At 37.4% G+C, this 23,743-nt stretch overlaps 1 protein-coding gene across 1 annotated transcript; it reads right to left on the bottom strand.

The window, feature by feature from the left end:
- Window positions 1-12,693: 12,693 nt before the first annotated feature.
- Window positions 12,694-13,944, bottom strand: LOC139728371 (allatostatin-A receptor-like). Its single transcript, XM_071639314.1, has one exon. It carries the CDS (start codon window positions 13,942-13,944, stop codon window positions 12,694-12,696), a length of 1,251 nt encoding a protein of 416 aa, XP_071495415.1.
- Window positions 13,945-23,743: the final 9,799 nt, after the last annotated feature.

Raw genomic sequence — 23,743 nt, 5'->3', positions numbered from 1 at the left:
CGGGGAAAAGATATGTTGATTTCTCCGATGATATACTGCAGCATGTATAATCAAAAATTTACAGTTAGATCTGTTAGAAAGGAATATGATTTTGTTGAAAAGTTTATGCACCTCAGAAGATGGCAGAATCTCATATCCTGCTTTTCATCTGACAACTGGGTATAATTCCGGTTATTACATTTTAGTCTAGAGTAAGACAATCCAGGTGCCTTAAACCATGAGTATTATTAAGCAATTACTTTCTACGATAGGAAATAGCACACTGCAGTTACATTTTTTAAGCTGCAGTATCCCTGAGTAACAGGAAGAAATAAAACAAAATCTAGTTCTGTCTTATCATATTGAAATTATCTCAATCTCAGAATCATGCTTGCTCACTGGCCAGTGCCATGTTCAAGTTATATTTTCAGCTTTCGTATTTCCAGTGTAATTTTTATCAGTGGAAAATGAGCAAAGAAAATTGGATTCCATAATCACTTTTTTTCACTCTATATTTTCAGGGTTTTTCGCCATGACATTGCTTTTGTTTCTTTGTTTGTTTTCCCAGATTCAAAATCTGACGTTGCGTTGGTACGTACTGGAGTGTGATCCTGATCGTCTGCCATGGATTGGAGAATGTTTGGCGCGATGGATGTGTACCATGCCAAATCTTTGGAGCCTCAGTGTGCAATGCGTTCTCCTTCCCGATAATTTCCTCTCGACAGCCGCCGCGTTAGCATCGTCGTGCAAGGTGTGTCACATTTGACTTTAATAACCTGTTTCTGTAAGAGTTCGTAATTTTCTCTATTCAGTGATTGGTGTTTATTGTCAATTATGTCCTTGTTTGGAGCCAATGTACTCATTTCGTCATAGACACAAGATTCATGTTGCTGAGTTCAAGACATAGAAATCTATATCCAACACGAATGCAATAATAGTACCAGACGCCGCACAGTGGGCCAGAGAGATACCAAAGTGCGCCAAAAGTCACTTTGGGCACTTGGGATTTTTTGATTTTTGACATGCGCTCTTGAGAGGCAATACTTTTGAAGAATATATCATTGAAATATTCAAATCAGGTATGTACATTAAAGGGGTATATTTCCTACCTGAAGTAGCAAAATACAATATTTTAGAGTTTCAAAGCAAATTGTAACCTCTTTAAGAAATAAGTAATTTCAACATGTAGTTTTTGAGATATCAACCTGTATTTTCTCACACATATTTCGCAGAGTTCATGTTACGTTATGAATGCCGTAAAAACTCAAAGAAACTTAATGTTCATGAATATTTTACGCTAAACATCCTGGAAAAGAGGCTAATTATTTGTCTTTTTAATATACCCTATTGAAAAGTTTAGATTGCCACGGATTTCCAACTAAATTCTATTACCACCACATTCCCTGATGTCTCAGCTTTAAGCTGATACCAGATTTGGCTGCCACCTTTTGCCACTTTTTGTGTTAGAGCCGATTTTCCGCGACACATTACGTCTATTTTGGACCTTGCAGCCGCTTAGGAATGCTGTTATATCATACGGGGCCGCATGAGGGCGGCATTTTTTTTTATTTTTTTTTCTCGCACGTTAAAGGCACAGAAACATGAATAACACTGAATAAGAGGCAAACAGAGTTATGAAATACATGTATAGGGCTAGTCCGGCACCTAAAAGACCCCTCCTCCGAAGATAAAAGAGTACAAATTGCTCATAGCCAAGGCCATAGCCATAATTGTAAATAATTGTCATAGCCATTACTGTAAACATACCTATACCCACTGCGATACATATTGTATGGACACCTAACTACTTCGATCCTACTCTTGACATATGCAGATCTGCAGATAGAACGTTATGCACCAAAACACAGAGATTTTATTCTCATCGATTACTCGTTGGAAGCCGCAGTCTGTTGCTTTCCGGCCGCTCAGTAAAGTGTATAGGATCGCAGTTTGTGAATCCGATTGCAGGTCAATGTCAGACATTGCTCGCGTGATCCTCATCGGACGATCTTGCCTCATCGGATCATGCCTGGCATGTCTGACATTGACCTGATAGGCGACCAATACAAGTCGGATTCATCAGACTGTGATCCCACACACTTTGTGGGTTGTCGGAAGCCAAAAAAACTTTGCTTCCGACGACTGATGAGAAAAAAAAAATCATTGTGGAACGTGGATGAATTTATAATTTCATATGATAGTGATTCCGATAAATTCATTTAAAAAAAAATATTTTAGCTTTTCCAAGTAAACTTACATACACAGCAGACTCATTCTTAGCTGCTCAGTCATAACCTTTCATTTTCCTGATTACTGACTTCACAATTTGTTATCTTTCCATTAAAATTAGACAATATGGTTTTTGCGCTTGTATGAATTGATATGGCATAGACCCTAGGCCTAAGGTTGTGAAGTAGAGAGATAAGAACTATATCGGAGATTGACATTACATCGCACATTTATGTCCTGCTAGAATAAAGTGAATAAATTCACCCAAACGTACAGCGTACATTATAAACTTATATTCTAACTAGTTAATTACACGGACACCAGTATCATTTTGCAGTACGTGTGTAATATGGAACTTTCAGCATAAATTCGATTCTTATAACAAAACCCGAATGTTTATACACTTTCTGTGACATGTAAGCATCGTGTATTCAATGGTATTATATAAGCAGTGTCAGTGAATGTGGAAAGATAAATTAATCTTTAAAGAAAAAAAAAATAACAGCCTAAGATTTGCATTGCTTTATTCGTCATTTACAGACAGATTTTTGGTAGCCAATGAAAAAACAGCATTACAGTGACGTCATATGAGTTTGAAATTGTGTTCAATCAATTCTACGCCCCCAATAACCCTTAGACACCAAATTTGGGTAAAAAGAAACCTCGGAATATAATTTTGGCGCACTTTGAGCTCATTCTGGCCCACTGTGCGCCGCTGCATTGTATCAGTTATGTAATAATCGTATATGTGTAATATGTAGCAATAACAGCTCAAAGAAATATAATGGCTAATATTTATTTTGCACAATAAATTACCCTTCAGCCCAAAGCCCGTAATCTACTTTCAAACAATGCATATTTCATTGAAATAGGGATTCTATTAATGTACATGTACTTATGAATAAGTATAATACTTATTGATTTAACGAAGAGTTCATTTCCAAAAAAAAAAAAATAATAATAATAATGTCCTAAATCCGCTTTCAGATGTAAGGATAAAAAACGGATTTGTATTTCTCATGCTTGTAAGTGTTGTCACACAATTACTTTAACTCCCAAACTAGCACCCACAATGGGGAAAAGAAAGCTTTCGTGTTTACACTAATTTTTAAAAGAATTAATATGTTTTACATAGGATGTTGTGAGTTTAGCACCTTTTGGAAGAAAATCTTAGCACGGTAATGTTCAATACGTTACTTTCGTCTGGTGATACTACAAGAGCAGAATGAGAATTTACCCCCTTCATGATGTATATCCCGTCATCCATTATGATTATATGCGGCCTTGCAGAATGCGGCACACTCATGCGCTTCGATGATTACTTTGTGCTGGACATGAAATAGCTATACTATGATAAACATGTGAAGTGTTAGATTAGTAAATGGGAAGGCAGAATAATTACTCAGATAGCGCCACCAATACATCTTCTCTCTCTCTCTCTCTCTCTCTCTCTCGCTTACACTGTTCCCTTTTTCACGAAAGAGCCGTTGAAAACTTTCTCAGCTGCCTTTGATCAGTCATAGAGGAAGTAACGTACGCAATGGTGCCAAGTATGTCTATACTTCAGTTGATTATTCATGTCAAATCGATTGTTTTTCAAGGTAATCATTGATTTTCCGTTAGGTTATAAAGATAGAGACTGTTTCATTGCTTCGATGTGTTTTTTCCATGCACTTAGGCCTATAACAGAACAAGTATTAAGATAAAGATGAAAACAAGTACTCTTGTGCGTTACATTTTCTTTGTTCTTCAGGTCGGCAAACTTTTCTTGGAGATTAACGACGTTCGGCTTTCAAAGCGACACGAAGCTGGATCAAAGTTGGCTGAATTTCTGTGCCGTATGCCTCATCTTGTACACGCCGAGATCAAATGCTACGAGCTACCCAGGACATTCTACACGACAATTGCTCCACATGCTGCACGTTTTAAAGTAAACACCAGACACTTTGAGTTATTTCTTCATGGGTAAAACAGTTAAACATCGGTTGATGTTGAGGGTTTTATCACAGTGCAATTACATATTAAAGTGCGGTATTTTGGGGGTTTTGTTTCCGACATCATGCTTTTTTTACTAGTATAGATGATGACAATTCTCTAGAACCGTCACGCTTTCGTTGTCACTATACGTCAGTAAATCTGTCAATACTCTTTTATTCCTCTTCAAGATTACGATGGCTTGGTGGATAAGGCTTCTGACGTCTAATCCGTGAATCCCGTCAAGAGTCTACGTCCTTGAATAAGATGTTTGAACCCATCATGCCCCTCTTGACCCAGAGGTGTCAATGGGTACTTAGCAACGCTAACGTAATAATTAGGCCAGGTCCATTCTGGTAGAACAGTGGTAAAACGCGATAGGCTACCTTGGATAAAAGTGATGTTATGTTGATGATAATGATGATTATTATCATAATAATAATAACAATCAAAATTAATATCAGTATTATCACTACTACTATTACTATTATTAATATAATTATTGATATTATCATCATGATTATTATGATCATTATTTTCATCATTTCTGTTAGCAAGAACATATATGATGCAAACTATTCACTGCATGATGCAAAAGCATCTACGAGAAACAAAAATATTGACATTACGTCTGTACATACTGTCTACTGACATCTAAATTTCAGTCTGTATTTATTGAATTTTCCAAAAATATTATTTTTGTTACTATTCACTGATCCGTCCATGAATGATACAAATGTAATTAATGTGCACAACTAATGATAACTGAAATGACATGAAATGTAAGTTTGTTACGTAGCTTCAGTTGTTGCTTTTTCGTTCTCTACTGTATTCTTCATGCTTCAGCTGGACAGCATTTCCATCAATAAAAAGCCGTTAAACGACTTGCTGGATGCTAATCGATGATGCATGACTGAGGTATTTTTTTTCTTCTAGTATTTTGTTTTTACCTATTCTAATAATGAAGAATCGTGGATCTGCTTGCAAAAATGATGAAATTCACGTGTCTGCTCTGATGCCATCAAATGCTATAAGAAAACCTACTGCAACCAGTGAGAAGGGAAATCCTCTCCTTGGTTTAGTATACACTGCAAATGAGCAGCAAAGATGAAGTGTCTTTCTTGTCAACCTCAGTGACAGCATAAACAATGTCACGTATTTCACTAACAATGTTTTTTTTTTGGGGGGGGGGGGGCACGCGACCGATTTGTAGAGCAGAAAGGAGGCTCTATAATGCATTATATTGTGATAGCCACATAACTCTTGCACTAATCATTATGTCTTTACTTATTATCATTCTTCTGCCACACAAACCCTGCTTTCCTACTTTTGTCATGTGCTGCAAGGTACATGTACACGTGTATAATTTGTAGGGTTCTTCCTTTCCGATCACCAATGAGTACTTGAAGTTATTCTTATATGTCGTAGTACAAATGAATACAATGTCTAGATTCAGTCCATGACTTTTCCGGGGAATATCATGTAAAAGCATACTTGCAATACTCGGCCTGGACACAACTCTGAAGTTGTCCAAATGACATTATATTTAACACTTTTATAGCAGTAAAAATTATTTTTGTTTGCACATGGCCGACGGAAAAACTATGAAGTGATGGCATCATAAGCTCACTTATCTGCATATTCACATTAACTGTTCTAGAACTGTTTTGCAAAAAAAAAAACAACAACAAACAAACAAACAAACAAAAACAAACAAATAAGTGTCCTCTGCACAGGCATAAACCAATTAAAAAGCTATCGAATGGTACATGTGCATGGGCGTACAAAGAAAGGAACACCGTTATCTGAGAAAAAAAGATAAGATACTTCCATAATTACTTCTACACATAAAGATATCACACTTAATACGTTTATAACTCATGTCATTTTTGCCACTCTCCCGCACAGACATGTAGTGACTGCAGCAGCTCGGAATATGAGATGGGACACGGACCAGGCCATGCACCGCTTTTGGTACGAAAACTCCGAACCCAGAACGAGTACTTGAGAATGAAATACCTAGTTTCAAGAGAATCCTTTGTTTGTTTTGTTTTGATTTGTTCGAGAGGACCAAAAAAGAACGCGAGGCATGCCCTCGGAAGTGGGGAGAGGCAATATGGGCAATATTTAAGATAATGAGGTCATGACATTGAGTGAGAACAATAACCCAGGCCGTAAAGGAGAGTCACAAGAAACGGAAGAGGGGGAAGAACGGGTGAGGGTGTGGAGCAGATGAGAACATGGGAAAACATGCCACAGGCAGGAGACATTGAATGAATAAAGGAATGAGAGTGGACTGGCATAGGAAGAGGAGAACATGGAAAAATATGAAAAGGAAACCACCTAATAAGCGAGTGTCGCAGAGCCTCAACCTCTTGGACTAGCAAACTGAGAGCTCCCATTGATTTGACATATAGATGTGTTTAGATATCAAGAAAAATATTTTAAAACACGTAATAAAACACACACTTATACTTTTAATGCAAGAAGTACCATGTAGGGAGACACTGAGCCAAAGTTGTGAAAGTGCCTTAAACGTTGAAACATTTTCATACCTGGTACATGTGTATATCTTTGTTGTTTTTTTTAATAAGTATTGTACACATACCTTCTTATTTCCGTTTCTTATCTCCTTGTAGGTTTTTTTTTTCATCATCATCATTATTATTATGTTGTATTTTCTTTAGTCGATTGTATTGACTGATACCCAGCCTTCAATTTTTGCTTAGTTATATCTACTTGTGATTGTAGGATTGCCAACAGCAAACAAAATTTGTTTCCCGGGAAAAAAAAACACATAATATTTTTATATCATATATTGTAATATGATATAATAATGATGTAATATAATACATTATAATATAATGGCATCATATTATGTTATGTAATATAATAATGATGCAATGTGATATTACAATGAAATTGAAATCGAAATTGAAATAATGATACCATTATGATAATTATAATATATGATGGAAATGTGCTTATATGGGAGAAATCTTTTGTAACACCTGATAAAACACGTTACTACATCACATTGGGAAGAAGGAGCACACTGTTTGAATGAAGATTACAATGTGTCATGAGTTGGATTAACTTGGGGGAGTTCATATCTTGTATCAATACAGATATTCGCAAGTATCCATTCATTCGTGTAAGACGTTGACGTTCTGGAAATTGTCACTGACACTTTTCTACCATAATTAGCATTCAATGAATCAATGAAAGTGATTGATTGTAAAAAAAAAAAGATATTCAGGTTTTTATGACTTTCATGACAGAGCACTGTTTTCCATAGGAAATGCGCACAAAATCACAAAATTGTGCCCGTTTTGGGGCGACATGCCGTTACAAAAATGGGCGTGGCTTCGAAAAAGTATGCGCAGAAGTTGCAAATTTGGTCTCAAAAGTTGAACGAAAAAAATTCAAGAAGCCTCGCGACGAGGCCTTCTCGCGTATTCTCGGAATTATAGCGTGAAACGTCGAGGGGTGGGGCGGATTCTGCCCCCCCCCCCCCCCGGCCCTGTTAGGGTTAAGAAAAATAAGTAATACAACTTAAGATTTGATAAAACGGTGTCAACAGTTAACCCTAAGACAGGGCGGTCATCATTTATTTCATTTTTCTGATATATGAAACGCTGAAATTTCATTATGGTACACTATTAAATGATATCAACGAGTTTACTGGCGTGCATTAGTTTTGTACAGTCTCGACAAAAAGAGTTTATTAATACGAAAGTAGAATACGATTGTCTTATTACAGTACAATGCCGAAATTTAAACTCTACTTCAAATTGAATTTTGCTTGTACGAAAATACATCAAAAGTGAAACTATGGACAAATATTACCATGTGACTTCGTTGCTCCTTTAGACTTGTACAATGAGTGTAATTCCTTAGTTGCTTCTTGCATTGTTTAAACTACTTTTTATGCGTTATGCATAGTCAACTATGGCCGACAAGTTTTCGTTACTGCTAACTATAAAGACACGTTGAAACAGGTGCATGAAAATTGTAATTCGTGAAAGTTCTTCATGAATTCAATGCTTTTATACTTACAAAATGAATGAAAAATTTATAATGTTTTGCTGATTTCTTTCCTCTAAGATGACTGTTAATTTTGGTAACTGTAGTGATGTGATATTGCCCTATTAACCGAGTACATTTTTCTTGACTTTTCTTGTGCATGTATACCGTAATGTATTTGGAGGGAAAGTTGTCATATAATCACCACATGCAGATTTTGCCAGGGTGTTCAATTTGTAGTGTATATAAGTACACACTGGCAATACCCTGCTCCACTTATCCTTATGTACAAATTCTTTTAAAAAAAATCAAAACCTCCTTGACGGTTCACACACGCCAATCCTCACGGGTAACGAAGAGAATGACGGCTAACATGTTTTTTACCAGTAAGTAGAATGATGTACAAACAAATAAACAAATCTAACTTCTATCTCAGCAAAAGAATACGACCTGGGCATTACATTGCGACCGGAGAAATATTTCTATGTCAGTATTAGTGGGAAAGTAAATTATTAGACATCGAGGCCATAACCGACGGAGGAGGGAACATGAAAATGTAAGATATGCTCAGTCTTCATGGCATCCAAATTGCATTTCAAAAGTGATGGAGACGAAAATCTGGCTTTCATATTCGTTTAACAGGGGCGTCACCAGCTTTTTTTCAAGGGGGGTGCGTTTTGACAGTAAATGTAAACTGTGAGATTTTTTTTTAATTGATTTATTAGCTCCTGTGTCATCATGTACATTTACAACTCTATGTACACATGTGATTGTATACATACACGAATCTTTCGCTATGAAGGACTGATATACAGGGGCACATTATGTGACGGTGTGAGATCCTCGGCGATGATCCATTCCTCTCCTTCAGTGCGGAGGGTGTGGGAGGGGGATACCCCCTCTCACGGTAGGAACTTTTTGTAAAAACAAGAGTGTAAAAGTCGCGTTTATAGAGCATAGTGAAAATAAAAATACTCTGAAGGACTATTACGGAGGTCCATTATATGACGGTGTGAGATCCTCGGCGAGGGAGCGAAGCAACCGAGCGGGAGAGGGTGTAGGAGGGGGAAACCCCTCCCACGGAGGGACTTTTTGTAAAAAGAAAAAAAAAGGAGAATTGCATAACAATTAAATGCGAGCGAGCGGAGCGAGCGAGCTTGAAAATTTTGATATTTTACAATCCCAAACTGTGGTTTGTAGCTATTTTTTTTTCGCTTTGGAAATGAAGGGGGGCGCATCGGGCGCAACTGCTTACAATTACTAGCAGCAACATGAGGATAATGGCATAACGATTAAATGCGAGCAAGAGGAGCGAGCGAGATTGAAAAATGTGACATTTTACAGTCCAAAAACTGCCGTTTTAAGCTCTATCTTTTCGCTTTGGAGATTAATGGAGGGGGGGGGGGGGGGTGGCGCACCGGACGCAATCTTACTGCTCGCAATTACTGGCAGCAACGTCAGGAGAATGGCACAACGATTAAATGCGAGCGAGCGAAGCGAGCGAGCTCGAAAAGTTTGGCATTTAACAGTTTTAAAAATGCCGTTTTCAGCTATATTTTTTCGCTTTGAAATTTTAAGGGGGGGGGGGGCGCACCGGGCGCAACTGTTGGCAATTACTGGCAGTAACATCAGGAGAATGGCAAAGCGATTAAATGCGAGCGAGCTTGAAAATGTTGACATTTTACATTTAAAAAAATTACCGTTTGTAGCTATATTTTTTTCGCTTTGGAAATTAAGCAGGGCGCATTGCCGGGCGCAATTGCTGGCAATTATTGGCAACAACATCAGGAGAATGGAATAAAGATTCAAATGCGCGCGAGCGGAGCGAGCGACCTTGAAAAATTTGACATTTTACAGTCAAAAAAACTTCCGTTTGTAGCTATATTTCTTCGCTGTGGAAATTAAGGGGGCGCACAGGGCGCAACTGCTGGCAATTGCGGGCAGTAACATCAGGAGAATGGCATAAAATTAAATGCGAGCGAGCAGAACTAGTGAGCTTGAAAATTTTGACACAGTCGAAAAACTGCTGTTTGTAACTATATTTTTCGTTTTCGAAATCAAGGGGGGGGGGTGGCGCACCGGGCACAACTGCTGGCAATTACTGGCAGCAACATCAGGAGAATGGCATAACGATTATATCGTCTGTATCACTTCAGTCAATCAATTTTCCTTACAACGTTTTTGTTACCCAAGGTTCCGCAGTTATGTTGTTTTTTTTTCAATTTACTTTGTTTTGATTATGCAACCTTATTCTATGTTACCAAGGAAAGTGAAATGTTTATGTTCTTTTCGAAAAATGAAATAAAATTTGAATTGAATTGAATTGATTCGAATGCGAGCGAGCGGAGCGAGCGAGCTTGAAAATTTTTACATTTTACAGTCTAAAAACTGCCGTTTATAGCTATTCCTTTTCGCTTTGGAAATCAAGGAGGGGTGGCGCACCGGGCGCAACTGCTGGCATTATTGAATACTGGCAGCAACATCAGGAGAATGGCAAAGCGTTAAAATACGAGCGAGCGGAGCGAGCGAGCGTGAAAATTTTGACATTTTACAGTCCAAAAACTGCCGTTTGTAGCTATGTTTTTTCGCTTTGGAAATTAAGGGGGGGCGGTGCGCCACTGGTAGTCAAGGATGTCGGTTTATGTTCATGATTGGGGGAGGTATGACCAGCGAGGGGGCGTCGAAGTGACCAAGCGGGGGAAGGATGTCCAAAATCTGCACTTTAGAGCATCCCCTAGTTGTTTGTGTTTGTGTGTGTGTGTATGTTTTATACATGGAAAAGTTGGGAAATAGCCCAGGTCAAGTCTTATTATTGGCAATGCAAGGCATTTTTATATAGACTATATTATGTATACAGCAACACTCAGTGATCTAGTTTTGATATAACAAAGTGTAAGGTACAGAGGTGTACATTCTACATCACATTGCGCAACATTGCAGCGACTCTTTGCCGTTCGGATGTTCTGAGTACACTGCTCCATCCTGCTTATCATTCAGAATGCCAACCAGGAATCACGCTGAATCACAATCTTTTATTCGGTTTCGGACTTTTTGAACAGTGTTTCACACTATTGATGCCTCTTTAATTATGGTTAAAAGAAATTAGAGAAAAAAAAATAATTTCTTGCTCACCCTTCAAAAGCAGTTTACCAACCCTTGAATTACCATTTTGATTTTTTTTAAAACCAGCGGATTGGGGGGAGGGGGTATACGTGCCCCCCCCCCCCCCCCCCCCAGTTACGCCACTGATTGGAGACCTATAACGGGGGAGGGTGTGGGCGGATTATCTCCCTTCCATGCGACGGAGCTTTTGTATTTTCTGAATTGATAATCCGTTGCACAATGAATGAAATATACCTTACGTATACAGTACGGGCGATAGATAGTAAACACGTGATGTATGTATAGTATCAGTACTGCCAGAGCCGGGGTGCGATTGTTTTTGTTTTTGTTTTGTTTTTGTTTTTTCCTCCTGGTGCAAAAAAAAAAAAAAGAAATAAGAAGAAAAATTAAAGAAAAGAACAATTATCTAGCGTCCGGCGTTGACGTCGCTCGCAGACTGAAGCGTTTTTTTTTTTTTTTTTTTTTTAAAGGTTCTGAAGGGGGGTGCGTTCGCACCCAGCGCACCCCCCCCCCACCCCCCCCCCCCCCCCCCCCCTGGTGACGCCCATGTTTAATAACAGAACAGAGTGAATTAATTAAATGGTTATTTGAATGCATTAAATGAGAGAGCACTGTAATGTAAATAGTGGCTACATAGTATATGTATTTTTTTCACCAAAACTTTTCCTTTCCATAGTACGTTGCATTCCTTAAATGCCGTTTTCATGATTTTCCAGAGTTAAGGAAATAAAATGAGACGTTAGGTATTGACAAATTACAAAATGTGTCTCTGTGTAGTCACTTGCTTTTGCGTTAGTAATCACGACAGCAAATGTCATTAAAAAAAGTAATTTGTGATCACATTGGGAATTACGATTATGCCTATTCTGCAATTATCTTTCTTGGGTTAGAAGTGCACCGAGATAACATTCTGCTTGAAGAGAAATTTAATGTGCCTTGTACTTGAAAGTATTGCATAATTGCCTCTGGGCTTTCTGTGGAACTGAGAATTAACTATTAAAACGTATAACTGATTTAGGTGCTAAAAAGACACCGTCGAATTTTGTAATGCAACTCACCTCTAGGACGTGCCAAACTTTTGTTTTTGCAGCGCATAAAAGAATACCGTTAACAATATTGTCACTATACAGAGATCTATACACACAATATGGCAACATACTATTAAATGTTTTGACGTGAAATTACTGCTTACGAAAAAATCGTGTATAGCGAATCCGGTCATGAGCAAATTTTAACCTATCTAAAGCATTTAGTGTTTATTGGCAAATCTTATTTTTCTATTGCGTCATATTTCAACAAAAACGCCGTTAACATGTAAAACAATTCAGCTCATATTTTTCTCTGAACGCAATAACATTTTGCTTAGGCTTGAACTGATGATTCTGTGTACTTAGATTTGATGGTCTGCTCAGTAAAGCTAAACAATGATTTCTTTTCCACCCTACCGCGTTTGAAGAGATCCCTCAGTGCGACGCGAAACGCGGAATGACGAGCGGTGTATATGAACGGGTTGACGCACGGGTTGCAAAAGGCAAGCAGAGTCAGGAGTCGGTGTAGGGGCGTGTCGAAGTGAGCGAAGGAGATCAGACCGAGATTAAGTCCAAAGAAGAAGATTTGATTTGGGCCCCAGCAAATGACATAGACGACAACGACGATGGACATCATCTTCAGGATACGGTCTCTCGCGGCGAGATGGGAAGATGACGGCCGGGCTCCGGACGAGCTGGCCTCGTCGCTGAAGCGCTTGGACTGTCGGTAGAGTGTACCAGCGATGAGAGACTGGGACACGAGCATGGTGACGGCCGGGAACACGAAACGGTAGCCGAACACGTATACGCCATAGGCAAGTTGGGTCTCTGGCGAAAGGTAGCTGTAAACGCAAGCGTGGGACGACGCGTCGTAGTAAATGATGAACCCGCTTTCGCAGAGAGCGATAAACAGTATTAGCGTCCAAATGAGCACAATACACACGTTCACTCTCATCCTAGTGACCCAGCGGGAGAACTGGAACGGGAAAACGAGGGCGATATAGCGGTCCAGAGAAATGGCGACCAGGATGTAGCTTGAAGCAGTGATGGCCGTCCACTTGCACACGCTGCCAAACATGAGTTTGCAGTACACCACACCCAGCCAGGTGTCGGGAACAAAACTCGCCTCGGGCCACGGCAGGATGAGGAATGACGACAGGGCGTCGGCCGTGGCAAGTGCTCCGATGAGTACGTCAGTGGAGCGACGCGCGTTTCTGCCCCGAAGAAGAACCAAGACGACAAGCACGTTTCCTACGATTCCGACACCAGCGCAAACGATCTCCGCAATGGTCCACCAAGACCAAGACGCATCGAACCACTGCCAGGTGTCAAAATCATTTCTTGAAACCTCTTCAATGTCTGATTCCAAAGAAAACTCTGAGATCTCTCCCACTGTGTCCGACCATCTGCTACTCTGGCTGTCAAACTCCACGCGACAAGTGCCTAGAAGTTGTGGCAGCCAGACGGTGGAAGCATCCTCGCTACCATGAGTCGCAGGCTCCAGTCCAGTCGCAATGATAGGCTTGCTTCGGACAGAAAACAACAGCAGCAATGACAAAAGAATGTTGAAGATGTGTTTCTCCATGGTTCGTCCTGCGGAGATGAACCCCCAAAAACGAAGCGGAATGTAACGAAATATATTAATATTAAAGTATTTGAATAGCAAATCAGCCATGTTTTGAATAAGAAATTTTGCGGATTAGTTCGTTTACATTGTTTGTTGTTATCATCATTGCTATTATTGTTATGGCCATAATTACTTCATAGATTGACTCATATGACATAAGGCGGAAAGCCTTGGAGTTCATAAGTTACATGCAAAACTAACAAAAAAATACGTACCTCTGAATGAGGACAACTCATTAAATTTTGCGTCCCACAGGGTAGCTTCATAATTAGGATCTTTACTTTTCATTATCAATATTAATGACTTTTGCAGTTTATCTGACAAACTCTCATTAATGCTTTTTTGTAGATATTCAAGTGTTTTCTTTTCCCACCGAAACGTATACTTCTCGTACACACGTCTGGAGTGAAAAAAGTGACTCAGTGGATAAGAGCTAATATATGATCCGTCAAATCTTAAGAAAATTAAGTATTTAATTTTTAGAAGATCCAAAGAACCTCTGCGCGCAGATATTGATTTTGACGATACTCAACTTTTCGTGAAGGCCTCATATAATTATCATTTGTAAAATAATTGAACGTAATATTGGTTGGTATCATTAACAGACTTTCATATTACAGTGTCCTCTTTGTTGTAGTTGTATTTTCATTAAAATTTTCTTTATCTTAATCACAGATTTTTTTGCAAGAGGTAGCGACCATTAAAGGGATCGTATAGTTTTGGTTGCGACCTAATTTCAGGTTTCTAACATTTTGGGTGAGATAATGAGAAACCTCTTATGGAATCTGAAAGAGCATGTAATTCCACGAGGAATTCAACGTTTATTTCAGTAATGAAAATTGGTTTTAGAATGGTTGAGATATCCAAAACAGAGCGATTCTAATAAAGTGTGGGACCCACATTTTATTACGATCACTTTGTTTTACTCTGTTTCTTGATGTTTGAGTCATTCCAAACCTGATTTTTATCAGATAAACTTTGAATTCCTCTTAAAGTGGTATGCTCTGTACTATTTTATAAATGTTTTCTTGGCATCTCGTAAAAAGTTGAAAGCCCAATTCTCATCTCCACTAATACTGTACTGTCCCTTTAAACTTTGATTTGATTTGATCTATTGTTCAACATGTCAAAATACAGATAACATGACACAATCGATTTTACATAATACTGAACATAGCGTCGTAATTATAAAAAATACAAGAGAGGACAATTTTACAAACATGAAATGTGGGGACCTACTAAAAAGCAAAGCTTGTAATGTAGTAGTCCCTGTATAGATGAAAATGTTGGTCTTCTTAAACAACCTAGTAACGAAAACTATGAAAGGAAGGAAAGGAACGTATAAAAGAAAAGAGAGCAAAAAGAGCAAGAGAAGGAAGTAAAATATACGAGAGCATAGCGAAATACAATAGCCGCCTGTAATGCGCTTACAAGATTCCTTGTCACCCGAGCAACATAGTTACGTAACTGCATGTAAAAATGCCCCAAAATGCACATGATACATAATAATTAAGAATAGCCTTGACATAAATGACTCAGTACAAAGAACGAAAAGCAAACCTGGAAACCTAATAAACGATGAATCTGAAAAAGAAGAGGGATTTCGAATAAAATGTGACCGTGCACCTCAAAACGAACATAAAGTCGCACACACTGATTTTGTGTGAGGACTGAAAATAAGTGAAATGGGTCAACCCAGCCGAACTTGACTTTTTCATATTTTCTGAAAGAGCGGGTCTTCTTTTACATTATGCTAAAATTTGGTATCATAAAACGGGCAGGAAAGTGTGTTTTTTAGCAGTTTATCTCGAACATTTTTGGTAGAATGTGTGATTAGGTGTGTCTTTAGAATCCATTTTTCATTTCTGAAAAGCCTTGTCCACACTCTTCACTCTCAACTCTAATAACTGTTGAAAGGATAGTGCTACTGCTTTGAAAGTTGGTATGAATCATGGACAGAATGTGTTAATGAGGCATGCTTAATTTCAGTTTAATCTAATAATCCCTTCATTGTTGTTACACTGGTGGTTTACTTCCTGTTTTTTTTTCCCATTCATCGCACAGCCAGCACAGTTTGGCAAAGATTAAGCGCTTGAATAGACTTTGTACTTCAGAGCCTCTTTTCTCAGTTCACACTATTCCTAAGTTTGTGCTTTCTTTCCAATATTCAGATAGGTTAGGAGAATCCATTTGATTTGAATTATACATCATTTTAAAGCTTAAAATCTGCTCTTTCAGAATATGGTCTTAACTAAAAATTCATGTCTGGCGACATTTTGTTTGTTTTGAGGTGCAGGGTCACAAATTGCATGTTGTATGATTAGACAAATGCCTGCACGAGGGATTTTTTAGTTTACGTTTAAAACAATTCAGTGACAACGATTCAGTGATGTTAGAGTCAAGGCTATTCCAGAATGTCGGACCTGTATGTACTATTGTTTTAAGAGCAAATGCAGTTCTTACGAGAGAAAAGTGAAATGAATTTTCCTGTCTTGTAGGGTAGGAATGTATAACTTTATTTTTTGCAAACATGGGAGTGAAATCATAAGGTAATTCGTCTTTAGTTAACTGGTACATAAATATCCCAAGGGAGTAAGAATATGTCAAAAATCCTTAAGAGGTTATTACTTTTGAAAAGTGGGCTTGTCGGTGCTAAATAATTTGTACAATTGATAATTCTTATAGCTCGCTTTTGTATTCTGAAGATAGACTCCAGGCGTATTTTGGAACAATTCCCCGAGGCCAGTATGCTATAATGAAGATACGAAAGTAACAAAGTCGAATATAAGGTACGTAATATATGGGGAAGGTAAAACATGCTTGAGCTTCTGTATAACACCCACATTTCTTGATAGTAACTTACATAAATGATTTGTTTGTTCCTGCCAAGATAATTTACAATGATTTAAAAAGCCAAGAAATTTAACTGAATTTGTCTGTTGTAAATTTACCTCTTTGATTGAAATTGAGCCAGGTAAACAAGTAATTGTATAACTAAACTCCATAAAACTAGTTTTGTTTAGATTTAGGGATAATTTGTTACTTTGAATCCAATCATTAACTCAAAGTTATGCATATCAAGTAACTCAGTAGGATTTTTGTGCCTCAAAAAAAGACTTGAATCGTCCGCAAACAAGAGGAAACAAAGTAGTGCTGACGACCTGGGCAAATCATTTATGTACACAATAGAAAGAAGTGGTCCCAAAAGGGAGCCTTGTGGAACACCACATGTTATATTTGCTGTGCTTGAATCAGAATCATTAATGTGTACAAATTGTGATCGATTTGTGAGGTAATCTCTGAACCACTCCAAGGTGCTGCCACGAATCCCGTAATGAGGCAGTTTGTACTGTAATATTTCATGATCAATTGTGTCAAACGCCTTGGAGTGGTCCAGAAAAACTCCAACAGTGTGAGATTTAGTTTAGATAGCTTGAACTACTTTATCTATTAGCACTTTATTGGAGAAACTATCGTTACTTTTAACATATATATATATATATATATATATATATATATATGAAAAAATCAGATTACACTATTTGCGGTGTCCCGCCACGTTCTTGTTCAGATCCATCATTTACTAAATATAAGATTTCAAAAATCAAATATTTGTTCTTTCAAGAGGATTATGGGTCAGTTTATGCTTAATCGTAATGCAAGTGCACTCCCCAGTATTTTCAATCCAATGTTCCCATGAAACCAATATTTTTATAATTTAAAGCGATCTAATGAGTTTCATTTACCCTTCCTGCAAACTTTATCAGATGAGAAAACAGAAAACAGTCATGTAAAGCGGCCTTTGATTTTGGGGTCATTATGCTGTGAAATAAAAATATAAAAGATATATACATCTTAGTATTCTTTAAAGGGATAATACAGTTTTGGTTGAGTTGATAATTAGGCTTTTAAATTTTTTGCAAGATACCAAGAAAACACTTATGATATAGTACAGAGCCTACCGTTTTAAGAGGAATTCAAAGTTTATTTGATGAAAATCGGGTTTGGAATAACTGAAACATCCAAAAACAAAGTAAAACAAAGCGGTCGTTACAAGTGTGGAGACCCACACTTTACTAGAATCGTTCTTTATTGGATATCTTGGCCATTTCAATACCAATTTTTATCAAATAAACATTGAATTCCTCATAAAATTGCATGCTCTTTCATATTTCATGTGAGATTTCTAATTATCTCACTTTAAAATGTTAGAAACCTGAAATTAGGTCTCAACCAGAACTGTACGATCCCTTTAAAGCACAAGTTGATATTCTTTCTGTTACACTCTCACCGAGATATTCATTATACATTAACAACATCAGGGTTCTTCATTAGTCATTAAATGCATCTTGTTGCATAATCCTCGTTCACCTGCTTGCAGCCACCAGTTGTAAGAAGCACCCCAATTCCGTCTAACTTTTTCCTTGTTCTGTAGCCAGGCATTCTCTTTCTTTCTTTTTCTTTCATTCCATTTATTCTATTTTACCCCATTCTCTTCAATAGTATACCCGTCAGTCAAGTCATGTCATGTTATGTTATGTTTTTCCTGTTTTGTTCCGTCCTGCCCTTTACTGGTTTTGTGCTCATGAATTTGTTAGTAAATATTTTCATTACAATCTTTGGAATGCCTTACAATACACTGAATACACAAACATGCTTTTTAGTGGACTATTTCCCCTCCAAACATAACCTTGTACTTTGCCAGTATGCATTTATATCTTTATTTGTTCACTAACCATTTATCCTTCGCGCAGTCGAATGTATGCCTAACATAGTATCGTCGGTCTTATGCCAAAAGGGCCTTAAACCACTTCCACTGTTATGCCAAAAGGCCCTTAGCGCTATAGACTTTGTACACTATTAGTGCCCTTTTGGTATAACAGGGGAAATTCTTTAAGGTCCTTTTGGCATTAGGCTGACGTTATGATTCCTGATTTATTCTGTGTTATGTTTTGTTTGGAGAAAGACGACTCAAATGAAAATAACTGAATTGAATTGAATTGAATTGAAATACATCATTATTTCTTTTTAAGTAAACAAGTATAGCACTGCCCTCCTATAACAATAAATAATGCGTTAGTTCTGTGTTCTTGTCTTTCATTCCGTTATATCACATTGTTACACATTTTGTCTTTGAGCTATAAATGGCATAATTGTTGAAAGCAGAAGATAAGCAGAGGGATGAAGATATGGAGTGTGAGTTTTCTACTATTTGTCTACCTCTGTAGAAATAAAATGTGTGAGATCGCAACTGTTGGTCTTACATTTTTAACAATCATTTCGGAAAAAGAAACCAGTGGGACTCGCACCGTTCATGTTAGGGAGGAAGACTTGAAGTTCAGATCTACCTTCAAATTAAACGCACACCTTGTAAACAGGTGCTACGTGCATTCTCATAACTTGACAGACATGGCCGTGAAATAGTGAGTATATTAGAGTAAACGTTGAAAAATGGGCGATTCTTTGACATAAATCTAGTAATCAATTAAAATGTTGTCAGGGGAAAAAGTGTGACAACATCGTAGTAAAAAACAGACAAAATGATATGCATATGAATACGAACTAGTATAATTATTCCTATTGCAGAAGATAAAACGTTAATAGGGAAAAACAGATGAGAACATGCTTCAAAATCGAAATCCCTGTAAAGATTCCAACGTAAAGGGGATTCAGCTACTAAAACAAAAGGATTTAATTTACTATTGACCATTCGCCTTAATATTAGATGTAGTTTTAATTCTTATCTATTGATGTTCACAATCAAAGCATAATTTTCACGTACATTTATTACAAGTATCTAATCAATCATTTCGAGATAAAGCACAATAGACCAATCGGTGCTTATCAAACAAAAATAGTTATGCAAAGACAATTCAGAAGAAATTACTCACGTTAACATCTGTCCTCACTTCTCACCATGCAGGAGAACCAGTGGAAAATGACAAAATAAAAGAGAAGTCAACTCCTTTTAAATGCCTGTCACTTTTCCTCTTAATAATAAGTAGACCTGTGGTAAAAACTCACGAGGAGTCAGTTCGTCCTATATTACTTCTCATTTTTCCCTAGCACTCTTTCCTTTTCTTTTTCCAACTCTTGACTCTGCACCTTCGGGACAACAAAGAGATGATCGATTTTTTTTTTTTTTTTTTGCGTTGATTCGTTTGAGTTTTAGACTCGAATGATGGATGCTTCTCATTTGTTGTTATCGTAGATTCTTAGAAAAGAGAGTTACTAAATGCGCAGATTTAGCCCATCTTCAATTCACAGCCTTTATAACGGGTTGTCAATCTCTATTCACTTGTCAACTCACTTGACCACTCGATATCTTTTCCTTATCCAGTGCGTAACTTGCGAAACCGAGAAAACAGAATAGAATGATCCAGTGGCACTATTCATAATCATTGCCTCCGAATTGGTATTCTTATCTTCTTCTTTTCATAAAATTTATGAATAATGGGCAGAGTCTTTGGGAATATGGCATTCCCGTCACTGTCGGTGAAGGACAATACATGTTGTGGCAATCTATACAATGTTAGTTCTATCGCGAGCTCTCTGCACCCTTTGCACAATTGTTTGGGAGTGAAAGCTCTTTTCAAGCAGCGGGAAATGGCAGCGTGTTATATATCACAAGATTCCTCTATTAATAAAAAAGAAGAGAACATGTGGCCCTGGGTTTCTTGTCATTTTCTCCTTTCAGAATCTTCGAGAGAAAATGCCGGTAATAAAAGAAAATATAAGAAAGTTCCTCTAGGAAGCCTATAGGTATTTTAGTACCGCATACAACACTTGAAATATACATGTGCATGTATATAACTTACTGTAACGTAGAATATAAATATTATACATAGTGCTGACTATAATTCGTAAGGGGCTCAAAGCACTGCATAATCGCACGTTGTATGTGTTACCATTTGTAGGCTGATCGGTTTTCCTTGAAACTGATGATGGCACTGCTTAAGGAGAGATTATCAAATGCATTTAAAGATCATGAATTTTTGGTTGTATTTTTTTTTTAAATTTTAATAAAAGACTTCCATTGGTGTCAAACAAATTTTACTCATTATGATTTTTTTGATATCATTGAATAAGATGGGATGTTGTGAACTGGCAGGGCCCTGTTTTATGAAGAGTTAAAATTGATTATCTAATTGATTTCATCTGTATGTCTACGACAGACTGTGTGGTAAGAAAATTTAAAATCTATTTCATCTTTTGATAAAACGGGGCCCAGATCTCACACAACATAAAGTTATGAATAATACAAAATCAGAATTGTGTCATGTAAAAACGGACGTTCCACAACTTTCTGTACTGGTTCCCCTTCTCATTTTGCTATTTATTAATGGTTTGCAATTGTCAAGCCCTAATTTGTTTTCTATATCATATGCAAGTGATACAAACCTATTTTCCCCGGCCGGGATCTTAATGATATTAATCACATGATTAGTTCAGAAATGAAAAAAAAAAAAATGTGTTCTTGGTTTGATTGCAAATTGTGTGGTCTTAAATATAGACAAAATTATGTTGTTATAGTTACATGTAGTTATAATTACTCGATTGACCTTACAAAAGCGTGCAAGAAGAACACTCTGCAATGTAGGTAGAAATCTTTTTACGTATATAGCGGTATTGTGTAAGGAATTGAAAGTTTAACAAATGATGAAATAGTGCAATTAAAAGTGCTACATTGATGTTCTCATATTTCAATGGTGTCCTACCTATCAGGGTGCATAATTCGATTTCCCCAAATAGTGCAGTCCATACTAACAAAACCAGATGTTCTAATATATACGATATGTTTACCTTTTTAAAGATATAAGTTCTCGATGACCACAACTTGATACATTGGAGCGAAATGTTTAAATGATTTGCCAATACGACCTCCTTTAAATAGTGGGTCCAACTCTGTCATCTTCTAAATGTAAATATAAGCAAATCAGGCTCGATAGGGTTCATGTGCTCTTTTCTGATAGCTTATGTGGTGATATGTGTATTTTTTCTCTCTTCTGCTGGTCTTGTAAACTTAATGTATGTTTTTACCATGTGGAATAGGATGAATTGAATTAAATGGTGGAATTGACATGAATTGCATTAATCTATAAAGAAGCTGAATCAATAGATACATTTATTTTATATATATATTTTTTTTTTGGGGGGGTCTTTGTTTCCTTTACCTTTAAGGTTAAATCGAAATTCATTATGATTTTTTCGTTTTGGAAATGAAGTACACATTTCACAATTCCATATGTAGTCTTATCTAAATTACCACAAACTCAGCTCTCCAAGCTACAGAGGCTTTAAAATGCGGCAGAACACATCATTACACTATCCAAGAAGTACACTCACATCACCCCTATTTTGAGATCACTTCATTGGTTACCAGTCAAAGATCGCATTATTTTTAAGAAATTTACTTCTGACTTTTTATTGCATTCAGGGCGCTGCTCCTCAGTATAACATTAACTTACTCCATAATTACATCCCTGCTAGATCTCTACGCTCATCCAACTCCGGTTCTCTAATAATTCCAAGATTCATTACAATATGGGGCACACGTGCCTTTGGCCATGCTGCTCCCACCACATGGAATAACTTACCTTCAGCCATTTGTCAGCCATAAAAAATTGTTCTTCATCAGACTCCTTTAAAAGCAGTCTAAAAACTCACCTGTTTAAAGGCCTCCATTTGATTACTCATTACATGTATTTGATATTTGTATGTCATTTATCTCCTTCACTTTCACTTCCTTCCGCGCCTAGAGCACTCTGCAGAGTGGATTTGGCGCTATATAAATCATATCAATTATTATTATTATTATCATTATTCCCGGAATCGTTACTGGCGTTTGTTAAGGGAAATATTATTATGATTTTAGTTTTTGAAATGAAGTACACATTCCCGCGAATCGTCACTGGGGTTTGTTATTACTTAAAAAAGGAATATTATTCCCCTCGCGTTTTGAAAGAAGCAAGTGTGTTTTTTTTTCTTTATATCATTATTTTGTGAGAAAGTGGAAATCAAGTTAAACATTCTTCCATCTTCCCCCAACCTTCTATGCGTGTAATATCACATGCTGCAGTATTCTTCTCATTCAGCGATTGCGGCACAGATAGTTCAATTCATAACTTTTAAACGAATTTCAAGGTTAACTTAGCCAGATGAGAACATTAAGCCATGTGATGCAATCGAATTTTTTTTTCCTGAACAACCAGTGAACAATGTCGAACTCGTCGGATTTGTTTTTGCCTAGTGTGGAGCTCGTGTGCCTTGTTTACAAGATAAGTGCGTGTTTAAAAGTGTAATGAGTACAGTGAATTTATTACAACTAGGTCGCATGAGCCTGTCCCCATAACGTGCGAGTTTGGTATGAACATATCCAGAGTGCAGGGCGAGGGTACTGTAACATGGCAGCTGGCCTTTAACCGATTAGTGATTTCGTTTCCTAAGCTCACACTTATTCGATGGGCTACTCAGTTTGACTGGCAACACAGTCGTCTTCGTGTCCCCCTCTTGGAAACTCGTATAACACCCGTATATACCTGAAGGTATCGAGTTATTGCAAGTTAGAGTTCATCTCAAGCTTGTTACGAGTAATGCAAGTGTATTACGTGTTTAGCACAAGTTACAGGGAGTTGCTACCGTTTAATAAAATTTTTGAACACGTCCAAAAATTGAAAAATTTCTCGTAACATCAAGAGATGTACACAGCCGTGTTGAGTTTTCTGGCGAGTTATCCGGAGCTTGATGGACGAAGAGC

This window comes from Diadema antillarum, unplaced genomic scaffold (genome assembly GCF_040938485.1).
Source record: "Diadema antillarum isolate AM-2024a unplaced genomic scaffold, OU_Dant_1.0 seq00000177_RagTag, whole genome shotgun sequence".
In the NCBI taxonomy this organism is placed as follows: Eukaryota; Metazoa; Echinodermata; class Echinoidea; order Diadematoida; family Diadematidae; genus Diadema; species Diadema antillarum.
Note: the sequence above shows the minus strand (reverse complement) of the source record. Positions and strands in the feature narration are given on the sequence as shown.